The 12,376-nt window shown below is 40.3% G+C and overlaps 1 protein-coding gene across 3 annotated transcripts; it reads left to right on the top strand.

Annotated features, from left to right (window-relative positions):
• The first annotated feature begins 1,711 nt into the window (after window positions 1–1,711).
• Window positions 1,712–8,084, top strand: igf3 (insulin-like growth factor 3). Of its 3 annotated transcripts, none has more exons than XM_028013844.1 (4): window positions 1,712–2,404; window positions 3,768–3,912; window positions 6,864–7,060; window positions 7,166–8,084. In XM_028013844.1, exons 1-4 carry the CDS (start codon window positions 2,360–2,362, stop codon window positions 7,352–7,354), a joined length of 576 nt encoding a protein of 191 aa, XP_027869645.1. In that variant the 5' UTR covers window positions 1,712–2,359; the 3' UTR covers window positions 7,355–8,084. The 3 variants fall into 3 exon arrangements, with proteins under 3 accessions (XP_027869645.1, XP_027869636.1, XP_027869654.1); XM_028013835.1 differs by having other exon boundaries at window positions 2,347–2,404; window positions 3,727–3,912; XM_028013853.1 differs by lacking the exons at window positions 1,712–2,404; window positions 3,768–3,912 and adding an exon at window positions 5,103–5,559.
• The last annotated feature ends 4,292 nt before the right edge of the window (window positions 8,085–12,376 follow it).

A 12,376-nucleotide genomic window follows, 5' to 3' on the forward strand; every position in this document is an offset into this window, starting at 1 on the left:
ATGTTCTACAAATTGTCACAAATGTTCTGCAAATTGTTGTAAAAACATGTGAAAAATGAAAAATATTTCAAACATGAAATAACTCTTGTGTGAAATAAAACACAGTAGAAAGTAGAGGTGGGTCTTAGTGCTGTCAATCACTGTCTTTTGATGCTGCTCACACCCCTTCTCCTGCTTTCCCTTGTTTTCTACTACACTGCAGCAAGTATAGCCTGTCATGAATTATCAAGCTAATTAGCATGACCTCCACTGGCGTCGGATAAATGGTTTTCCTGTAACTGTAAGTCATTTTCTCTGCCATTAGCACATTTGTAGCTGTGATTGACAGCATTAAGCCCCTCCTCCTGGCTCCTAATGATTGTTTTTTTGTTTTTTTTGGTCAGCAGTGCGTTTCTTCAGACAGCAATAGCAGCTCAGGGAGGAGGTGCAGGAGATTGATCTTTTTTACAGATTGTCTGTTTTATAGTGTCACAACCTGGTGACAGTTTTAACAGAAATGTTAAAAAAAAAAAAGTTACATAATGCAATTTTAAGGTTTCTGTTACAAGTTGTGACCACTGAGTTTAAAAAACATTTTCTAATGCGGTTCAACTTAAACCGTTTCACACGTTTTAGCCACCAGGGGGAGTCAGTGTTATTTCTCCCCTGTCAAATGGCATCATTTGAGAGGGCAGACAAGGCTTTATCCAGCAGCTGTGCACTGTGTCAGTTTTTAGTGTGAGGCCAGCCTCACAGTTTGGACGGCAGGATGTGGAAGAGAGAAAAGCTGACAGATCTCTGGTTCTTCTGTTCATGTCTATAAAGTGTAGCTGCTGCTGTACTGACGTTAAGAAACTGGTGGGCCATCTGGTCCACAGGTTATGTTTCTAACATTTATTTAATTTATGTTGCGCTCTACTTCCAGTCCTTAGGCGCTTGTCACCAGCCCTTTGGGTTTTCTGAATCTGATTCATTCTTTTTCTCTTTTCCCCCTCTTGTTCTTTCTGTTAAACCTTTTTAACACGTCTCTGCAGTTATGGAGCCAGATAGTACACAAGTGAGGAAACAAAGACAAGTCCAGCAGTCCATCACTAGCACATGAGGAGTATTTGAGCAGAGTCAGAGATTTTCCATCCTTCAGATTGAGGATGGGATGCCAGGTTGGCAGCTATCTACTATGCTGGACCTGAAATTCTACTTTCTCTCTGCCAAATAGTTTCATCTTTAGAACGTCTACAGCCACAGATGTTGAAACAACCTGGGTTTCTGTGACTGAAGATCCTGTTAAAGAGGCAGTATCACAAGTTTTCCAGGCACAGAGTGTAATTCTTATAGCACAGTCAGGTAACTATGTTATCTACAATTGTTATAAAAAAAGCTATATCTATGTATTAAATTTGACTTAAAAGAAGTTTGACTTTGTAACTTAATGCCTTGAAATTGGACCTCTGTGTCTTTAAAACCTGCTGCTCTTCAGGACTGTTGTGATGACTCCCCCTTCAGGAAACATCAAACACCTGCTGGCTAATTTCTGCTGGCTAGTCTGAAGGAGCTGAGTGAGGGATTTCTCAAACATGCATGAAAGAATCAAGGCAACACTCCAGGTATGTTTTCCGTGAGGGAATAACATGATGTAAATCTAAAAAAAAAAGTCAATTTTACATAAAACTGCATCTTTGAGAATTGGTTCTTTGATGATTTTCCTGTTTGTTTGGGGTTTTTTTTAGACTCAACCCTGGAATTGCTGTCTGTATGATTTTAAACTCGGCTTTCTTAAACAAAACCTGTTCTTTTAAAAATAACCAGGACTGAAATTTCACTGAACACGAGTAAAAGGAAGCAGTACAATGAAAAGCTCTGACAATGAGTTTTTCAGGTCTGTCAAAATTTTTCATTACACTGCATCCGTTTACTCGTGTTCAGTGAAAATCTGAGTATCTGATTTACAGGAAGGAAACATGACTGCTTGCACTTTACTTTTGTGTTTGTTTTCGGCTTTTAAAAATGGCTGCTTGTGGCTGGAATCACTAGATAAATGAGTTTGCAGCCTGTCCTCACACTGAGGACTTTCACCCATTAAAAGCCTTTGTGTTGAAGTGAGAAATCTGATTGAATTCCTTTTTTGGAAGACACTCATGAACGGCACACTTAGCCTGCCTAAAGGTGGACAGAACTGACCGACTCCTCTGTGTTCTCGTTCTGATACCGGTTACATGACGGTGATATGGCCCAGTAAATACTCTGATTGTGGTTTGGGATGAGATCGGAGACAGAAACTACGTCAGGAGTGAGGGAGGGAGCGAGGCAGAGAGGGAGGACGTCCCCCTGGCTCTCTCTGTATAAGTCTGCAGGTCGGCTGAAGTCCGTCTAGCCAGACAGGATGCACCCCTCATGCCGCCACTCTGCCCCAACACTCACACTCAAGGTAAGCCGCCGCCGCCGCTCCACTCTGCTGCTCATTCACTACCTAGCCAGTCAGTTTCTCTACTGGACATGATCACCTCCGCTTGGTGCAGGAAGATCAATGTTTAAATCAATAATATGGTGGAAAAATAAGGCAATCTGCTCAGATGGGAGCAGAGGCAGATCACTGTTCGGCTTCTGGATCAGCCTCACCTGCGTAAAGGCTCATAAATTACTGCAGAAACATTCAATGATAGATGAGTTATGAAGGATTACACAAAACAGAAAGACGGATTACATTTGTTTCAGTTTGAGGTTGTTTGATCACATGAGGAATACATCACCTCATTTAATTTTTATTACTGAAAGCCTGTTTTATTTTTTTTTTTAAACCAGGCTTTTAAATTCAACGAGTCCTGATGAATTGGTGGAGAAACGCTTTGATTTAATTTGATTAAAGTAAGATGCTGCTGTTGTTTGCTATATTTAATCCCAAATATAAAATGAAACGAACATCTGACTGTCATTTTATTGACAACATTTCAGATTGTCACTAAAATGAGATACTGCAGAAATATTTTGTCCATATCATTATTTTTCCATCTTGCTGCTTCAGACATCAGCTTCAGTTTAGTCAGTTCAGTAGATCCAGTTAGTTTCTACCTTTAACAGAATTTAAAAGTCCATTTCTCTCTCTCTCTGTGTGTGTGTGTGCACTAACGTTATTATACATCTTAAGATGCTATTTATCTTCTGTGTGTGACTTTGATTTGACAAACTGAATAAAACTGTGCTTTATTGTTATTTCAGTATAATCAAAGCAGCAAAGGTTTTATTAAAAAGATTGTTAAAGTGATTCTTTTTAATTTTTTTGAGAATGGAATGTCCTCATTTTCCATCTGCAGAGTGGAAATTCTGATGCCACAGCAGCAAAATGACAGGCGATCTAGGAACGTAGACTCACACAAACATAAAATATATATTAAAAAAGAATAAGAAGAGCGTAGACGGTACAGGAAGAGGAACATTTCTCTGCACTTATTAAAAATAGTGTACTTAAGTCCAAAGGAATACGCAACTGGGCAGATTAATTTAAAAAACAAATTTACGTTTGTTTGAGCGTTAAGAACCGACAACAAACTATTTGCAAAAAAGTGACAGTAAAGGCAGGAAGTTTTTGTGAAATGAGCAAAGCTGAGCAGATGCCAGCATGGATGTGAATTCTTGGCCTGCGATCTGCTGTAGCGCTCCGGAGCGCGTTTAGAGAGCAGCAGTGTGTCACTGAAGGAGCTCTGCTGTCCAGCAGCAGCTTCATGCCTGGGGCTTTATGTTCTGCTACCACAGTGATGGAGCGCTGGCCTAAAAGGTTCCCCCTGTGCTTCCAGGTGTTGTGTGTTCGGTTCTGCGTGTTCTACTGCAGCATGTGTCTGGCGGGTTGGCCCCTGTTCTCGGAGGGGGCCCGGCTGCGCTGCGGCTCCGAGCTCCTCAGTGACCTCCTGTTCGTCTGTGGGGATCGGGGAATCTACTTGGGTGAGCCTTCCACTCGTTTCTTCGTTTGTGTGTGCGTTCTGCAGCTAAGTCACAGTCAAGCCTGCAAGTTCATAGTTTGGGGTGGGTCTTTAAAAAAACTGGTCAACTCAATGCAGAACAGAAGACTTGATTGCTTTATCTGACTGTTTTCCTTAGAAGACTAGGTTGATGAACTAGCTCATTTCGTTTACAAGAAAAAAATGAGCAAAAATGTAGACAAAGGCTGTTTTTAAATACATTTTATGGTGAAAATTCAAGTAACAGAATTTAGGAATCTTACATTTCCAACTTCTGTAAAAATAGACAAAGAGCTTTGATAACATGTACATTAAATTACTTTTAATATGAACACATTGGATACTTTCATAGCCCAATACTACAATTAATAATATTAGTTTGTACTAATATGACTGCTTAAATTGATCATTTTCTGACCCAATCTGGTTCACCGTCTGGCTGCTACAGGTGCATTGAATTCCAGTACGGTGATTTTACTTTTGCGAATATCATTGTAAAACATTTTGCAAGGCAGACAGGTTCAATTCATATCCAGAGATACTTAAGCAGACGTATCCAAAACTATCTAGAGAAGATGACGACTGTTGCTCAGGCAAAACATGCATGGACAATTGTCCTGCGAGTAAAATTAGTTTTCTGACCTAAAAAAGGAGAGAAATTGTTAAATATATATATATATATTTGCTTCTTATGAGAATTTTTGTTTTCTAAACAAACCAAAACTTTGACCATAAAATGTAAAGTGATATTAAGATACTTTGTCAGGATACAACAGAAAGGCAGGCTTATTTTAGTTTGGTTCGAATAAAACACCGAGGAGGTTTGTGTCCTGCTCACACCAGCACAGAGCTCCTCCACTGTCGTGGCCCTGGTCACCACGTCCGAATGAAAACACAGATGTAACTCTGAGGAAGTTATCAGTCCAATAACACAAACACTTCCCTTTGATTCACGGAGCCGAGGCTCGACCCCGAGCAGCATCTCCCCGTGGACAACCACCCGGGTTTCCGCTTCCGTGTGTCCAGCTGCGGACTCAGGGGTCTCAAGCTCCAGTCCTCCAGGGCCGCAGTCCTGCAACTTTTAGATGTGCCTCTGCTGCACCACAACTGAACAGAATAATTAGGTCATTAAGGCTCTGGAGAACTGATCTACACAAGGAGGAGGTCATCAAGTCATTTCATGCCAGTGTTTTGTACCTGTGGCACATCTAAAAACTGCAGGACAGTGGCCCTCGAGGCCTGGAGTTCGAGACCCCTAAGCCCTGTCGCCTCTACTGGCGCGCGCGCAATTACCCAGAAGCCCTTTCACCCGATTACCTTTCGCCCCGCTGTGACCAAGGCCACTTCCTGCATGCGCTATCAGACCGCCGCGGGTCCTGCGACGAGGCGGTGGACTCTCCAGAACACTGTGCCTCGGCGTGTGATAGCGTTGTTGTTAAAACAGCCGCTATCTGAGAGCAGCTCGGCATTCCGGCTGAAAGCAGAGGAGAAAGTGCAAAAAAAGAAATGAGGTGGAGGAGGAACTACGACGCAGCCGGTTCTTTCTGTGCTTCAGCTTCTGGAGGTGATGGACGGCTGGGTGTAGCGTCCGGTTCCGACCAAATTCTCCCGAAAAGTCGAAATGAAAACGGTGCATTCAGGTTTACTGAAGCGAGAGCTGCTGTCGGGTGACTCTGAACGGTCTTTGCAGAAAATATTCGAAGTAGCTTTTTTGTTACTCCGCATCAGTAGGTTGTTTTTGTTCTAACCTCTGCCGTGCAGCTTGCCCTCTTCGCGACACACATTTTGTTACTTTTTTCCCTCCCTCTCGTGAACTCTAGGGCAAGCAGGAAGGGCAGACGGATAACTTGTGGATTCCAGCAGATCTTCAGGCAGCAGCCAGTCAGGCTGATTGTCTGGTGAACTAATCAGTGTGCAGAAGATTAGAATTGCTACTGATAATTTGATGATTCAGCTTGAATCCGTGCAGAAGTTAAAGAAACAAGAGCAACTAAATAAATAAGAGATTGAAAGCATAAGTTGGGTTGGATTCAGTTGGATTGCATTGATTTGACATCCTCATCCTAATGCGGCTCTTGTTTTAGATTTACACCGTATAAACACCCTAAACTGAGTACATTCCAGTGAAGATTATTATTATTAATAATAATAATAATAATAATGTAGCATTTTGTCCTGCAAATCTCTGGGTTTACTTCGATGTTTTGTTCGTTTGCTTAAGACGACGTAAGAAAAGCAGGAGCCATGATGTGATCATACTTGCAAAAGAGCAACAATTAATCGGTCAATCGTGATGAATTGATGATTGGAATATTCGTCAACTTATTTAGTAATCACCTAATTGGAGTATATTGACTCAAAAAACAAGGCAATTTAATGAAAGAACAACACAGTCAGAGCAGTAATTTCCTCAAAAATACAAACATTTTGGATTAAAAAAATCTTTTTGTCTGTAAATCTGTTTTTATCAGAACTCCTCCAATGGCAGTTTTAGCTTCACCTGGTTCAGATTCTGGAAAGAAAAAAACCCAACTTATTTAGCACCTTTTAGTGTCCAATTATTAATTGACTAATCCACTGTAATAATGATCAGCCCAGCAGAAAGGCCTAAACTTTTCACACCTTGATATTAGGATTTTTTTATTTTTTTTTAGCTGCAGATTCACCCTTTGCTATAAATGATCAAGTGTTCACTAAAGGAATGCTGTTGTTGAATTGTGGCCACACAGTGTTTTCTTTCCTTACATAAAACTGGAATTAAATTTTTCCATTTCCATTTTCATTCCTAGTACTGTTTGAAGAAGCTGAAGGAGTTTAAAGGAAAAAAACATCTGCAGAAGTTCTGTTAACCCATTTGTCAGAATAATGGTTGTTTGCAGCCCCTGGTTTGTTTTGCTCCAGGTGAGCTGACCTGCGGTGCGTCTCTCCCTGCAGGTAAAGGCTCCTGGTCAGGGTACGGCCCTCGGCCCAGGGGGAAGGGAATAGTGGACCAGTGTTGCAAATCCTCCGGCTGTGAACTTTACCACCTGGAGATGTATTGTGCCAAACCAAAAGCCAAGCAGCTAACCACAAGATCCCCAACCACAACTTCAACCACAGCAACACACACAACCACTGCAGTTCTAGACATGGTGAGACTCTGCTTTTCTTCATTTATTTTAACATGGGTTTGTTTTTGTTTTCGTCTTTATTTTAACATCTTCCACTGAACCTTTAAATCTAACCGGTTTTTGCAGTTTGAAGATGTGTTTCGGAAGAGGCTTTTGGAGACGCTGGGAGCTCCCAACAGCCCACAGAGAGAGGCCTACAGAAAGAAAACTCCTTCGTCACTTCCGTGGAAAAGCAAAATGTCGTCGTCGCGCGTGAGGGTCAACGTGCAGAACTCGACCAGCTGGCCTCCCTCAGCCTCGGGACGCTCCGTCTGAAGACGGAATCTGCAGGACAATTTCAATGTGAAAGATTTGACGACGGCTCGAACAAACGCTCGTGTGAAGTTGGTACCTGGCGGAGTCAGATAAGAACCCAGACGTAGAGGGCTGTGAAGATCTTTGTAAGATCTGGAACAAGCAGACTGCTGAGCTGCTTCCAGACCAGCTGTCACTTCCTCCTTGACTTCCCCCCTCCCCCGTCCTTTAACACCACGGCGAGCCTCTGCTGCACGTCTGTTCTGGCTCCCTCCTCATCTTCCCATACAGGCTGTCCAGGTCCGTGCACTGGTGCGACTGGGAGCTTAGTGTGTGTGAAGCCTGAAGCTGCTCCTGCCAGCCTTGCTTTGCTTCCCACATTCTCATGTCTAACCTGCTGTTTGCTCTGTACGTTTGCACATGTTGAGTTACAGGCCAAGACCTGTCTAAGCCACTTTAGTTCACAGTTTTTTGGGTCAGCTCCGTTAGGCTTATAGCTCTTCTGTTTGCAACAAACCGTAGATACCTAGTGGGCTACAGAACGCTCTAGGCATTTATGTGTGTTTTAGCACTTTTACTCCTATGCAAAGAGAGGTTTTTATACTGACTTGTTTTCGTTCAACTTTATTTCATTTGAAGCGTAAACGTTTTTTTTTTTTTTTTTTTGTAATAATTTGTTGCACTCACTTATTTATTTCACCACGACTAGAACAAATGTTGCAGTTTTAATAAAACTCGTAATTCTCAAGGAGAATGTGGCGTTCTTTGTCTCTTGGCTTTCACCTGAGCGTCAGGAACCGATTCGACACGAGTCGACGTGACATTTAGCAGAATCGCAAACATCTGGTTCGCAGTGATTTGGCCATTGGACGGCGATCTGTCTGGGAGAGCTCTGGAGGTCATCACACGTGTCTGCGCGGAGCAGCCCGATAAACCGACGGGCTTAAGCAACATTTCAGAGAGATTAGTGGAGAAGATTATTCTGCTGAAAAGAACGAAAAGTTTTGATTTCACTTTTTTTTATCTACGCTTTTCAGCGTCGGTAAACTGGAGCGAAAAGAAAACATGTTGATAGAAATTGAATTTGCAGCAGCTTGTGGGTTTTCTGCTGAGATAATTCAACCTTGACCACCATTTTTATTGTGCTTAAATCAAAGTGATTTGATAAAACTAACTAAACAAATACAAACCGTAGCTCCTGAATCTAGTTTTTGACATAGGAAGATAAGCCCAAGATAACACATGGGGTTATGATTACATAAGCAGTCACAATTTCTATATCATAACTTTTGCCATATTAGGGCATCATTTTAAGTGTATGAACTGACCACTTTATGTTTGTAATTGACCTTTTTTTTCTTGCAAACAATGAAAACGAAGTGATAACGTTGTTAAAAAGAAAATGAAACTGATTAAAAGTAAGTAGTCTTCGAATTACGGACAATTCCCACAAACCCTTATTAGGCCAAACAAAAAGTTGAAGAACTGATCAAGGTGCTAAAAGATGGATACATTCAAAAATATGAAAGATACTGGATCACCGCTGTCCAAATCATCATCAGTTAATGAAAGGTGATCTGTGGGGGAATCCTGACTGAAGTCTCTAAAGAAAGACAAATCCAGAGGTGGATTCATCTCCAGCTGACCTGGTGAAGTCTTTAGGTGCTGTGGAAGGCTGTCAGTATCTGACTGCTCAGACAGTGTGAAGGCCAGTATTGAGGTCAGCCTCAAGATGGCCTCCACAAAAGAAGAGATAAATAATTTTTTTTGTTGGCCTCTAAGCTGTAGGAAATGAAGTTCAGTGGAAAACATAATCAGCTAACGACTCCCAAGAGCAGATTCTCTGACCTGGTCTGGACTCAAGCAGCTGAACGTCCTTATTTATTTATTTTTTTAAACGTCCTCATGGTTGATAGGTCAGGACCCTTTCTGGAGATCTTTGAGATTCTTTCTCTGGACTTCATGTGATTTTTGTCCATTTATTTGTCCTGAATCCAAATGTTTCTCCTTAACGTGCCATATTTTATCATTCATTACGAAAAGGTCCCTAAACCCAGGGGATTTCAACTCAGTCTTTGGAGACAATTTGTTCTAATGTCTTGTATAGTTATAGAAACACCAAACACAACTTAGTTTGGCAGGCAGAAAACGACATCCTAGCTTGCTAAAAACGTGAGCTGCAGCTGACGATCAACTGAACAACACTGCGGCTCTCAGGTTTTGTTGAGAGTTTATGGGCCGCAAATATCCTCCCTGCAGAAGACCCAGTCTCTCTGCATCGACTCCTTGACTAAGCGGACAGATGAAAGCCGGCTTCTGAAAAGCCAAAATGACTCCAGCGACTGGTCGACAATACTCACTGGACTAGTTAGTGCAAACAGCAATAATTACAACTGTTACCTTTTACAAAAGCAATGCAGTATAAAAACCACAAATATTATATTGCAATTCTAGACTATCTTACTCTGCCTTAGTTTAATACCAGATAATACTGATAGGAAAATGGGCTGAGAAAGGAACTTCATTAAAGGGTTTTAGTCATTCTTTCCTCTATAAGTCGAACTGGTGGCCTGGAGATAATTATATGACATTTATTAACCATATACTTTTATTCTGTTCTCCTTTTTTGAAAGTTTAAGCACTTTAAAAAAATTTTCTTTTACAACTTTCAGCTGTTTACAGGCAACAACAGTCGTAGTAATCGAGTAATCCCAAGATAATTTCTTTACTAAGCTGCACAGCGATTAGTAGGTACTATGAATTATCACTAATTATTACATTTTGTAGTCGTTGGTTAATAAATATTGAAATTAAATGTCAACAGTAACGCCAGAATGAAAGTAATTTTGCCTCACCTGTGTGTCTTGACCTTACCCATATGCCAACATAAAGGTAAGGTCACCATTGCATACGACGGCGACGGCGTGGCTATCTGCGCCACGGCTTCCCTCAAACCCCAAAACGTTTACTGATTTAGAGGTGAGACACTCAATAAAAATAATCTTGTTCCAAATTGTTGGCAGAAAGCAGCGATCCATGTGTCAGCTGGAGCATTCCTGCAGAGGCAGCCTGTCAGCGACCCGACGTGAACTTGAACTTGCAGCTGGAATCTAAAAGAGCTTCCATATCTGTAAACCATATATTTTAAAGATATTTAAAACATCTTTTAAATATACACTTGAGCAAGTGTATATTTACTCTCGGGCAAATACATATTTTGTTCACTTAAAGTATACTTTTATTTAATATATTTCTCAAAAGTGTATTTTGGTATAATTATATTTAAGTAGGTTTAAAGTTATAATGTCAAAATTGGTACAAGCATGCTTTTAGTATACTTCGTATATATTTATAGGTAGTAAACTTAATACTTAGTATACTTAAAATGTACTTACACAAATGTAAGTATATTTGAAGTATACTAAAGTATATCTTTTTTTCACTAGGGAAGTCATGAGCTACATGCAAATAACCAGATTCATTTATTCCAGAGCAAAGGTCAATTTCAAAAGCTGCACCGACGTCTGATTACTGCGTACAATCCAGAAATCCCTTAAACTGAAGCAGAGAACCAGAACTAAAGGTTTCAAAGTCCAACAGAGAATAACCTCAGTCCAGCAGGAATTAAGATCAGATGAGAATCAAAGCCTCAGACGTTTCTAATAGACCTGTTTCTTAACATTCAGTGTTCATGTCGCGCTGTGACATCGCTGCCTCATTTTGATTGGTTTATTGATTCTATTCTTAAGTTTTCATTTTTGCCTTTTGGTAGTTTCGTGGCTCTCATTATTCGTTCATAGCTTTACTCGGTAGTTTATATACAAACTGTGAAAGAAGTTAAATCAAATATGAGACTAACAATATATTTCTACACTTATGTTTTTACAGTTATAATTAATGTTAAAAAACACGTAGTTTTTACCCCACCTCTCACCCGTCGACCGCTGGAGACAGCAACCCCACTAGAGATAAGCCTGTTAGAAAATGGACGGACGGACTGACGGACGGGCGTATGGATGTTTAATTTTTTAGGCAGGTTACAATAGTGCTAATGTTCTAATTCATTTCACTACTCAGGCTGTAAGACTTTGTTTGTGTTTATCAGAGAAACAGTCTGTTTCTGCAGAGCCACCTTGAAGATCTGAACCCTAAATCATCAACACCTTTATTTATTGTTTACTTGACTGATGACTTGCTGTGGCGACTGCTGGAGAGGAAAGTCCAAAGACATGAAGTTCATTTCTATATTGACAATTAACAACAAATATTGCTTCCAGGTACTGTACAACAAAAGAATTCACCAGGTTTGTCTTAGTTATTAATCTATGGCATCAAGTTGAGTAGATTCTATCGTTTTTTTGTTCGTTTTTTTTATTTTTTTATGTATACCTTACCTCGACATTCCAGACACACCATTTGACAAAGATGTCATGTTAGATGAGCCAGCACTTTAAACCATTTTTGTCAATGTTATCCTAAATATGTGATTGATTTTCATAAATCAGGGTTGGCATTAGAGTAGACAGGTTGCATAGTGAAATGTGAACCGGTGTTGGTATGACCTTTGACCTCATGTATTATGAAGTGTGTGTGTGTGTGTGTGTCTGTGCAGTACACGTGTCCTATAAATAACAAAAAAATAACAAAACCAGGCAAAAGAAAATTTTTCCAAATCAGTTTCTGTCAGTATAAAACTTTGGAAACTTTAACAGAAACTGCAGGCGTGTCTGGAGAATATTTGTTTGCCTTCAATGGGTAGAGGATCCAGTAGTTTTAGAATATTATTAATACATCATAATAAAATGACTCGCGTAAAAGTAAAAAGTACAGCAAGGTAAAAGTACTCCTAAAACTTTGTTGTTTTTTGTTTGTTTTTGGGTTTTTTGGGGGTTTTTTTTTTTCAAAAAAGTTACTCAAGTAAATGTAGTTGAGTAAATGTAACCCAAGTCTGGCAATGTGATTCATTATTACAGACTCGATCAACTAGAATTGTTTTTGTTGTTGTTGTTTTTCTTACAATCGGACAGACAATCTTCTCGCTGC

The sequence above is a fragment of the Xiphophorus couchianus genome, chromosome 1 (assembly GCF_001444195.1).
Source record: "Xiphophorus couchianus chromosome 1, X_couchianus-1.0, whole genome shotgun sequence".
Lineage (NCBI taxonomy): Eukaryota > Metazoa > Chordata > Actinopteri > Cyprinodontiformes > Poeciliidae > Xiphophorus > Xiphophorus couchianus.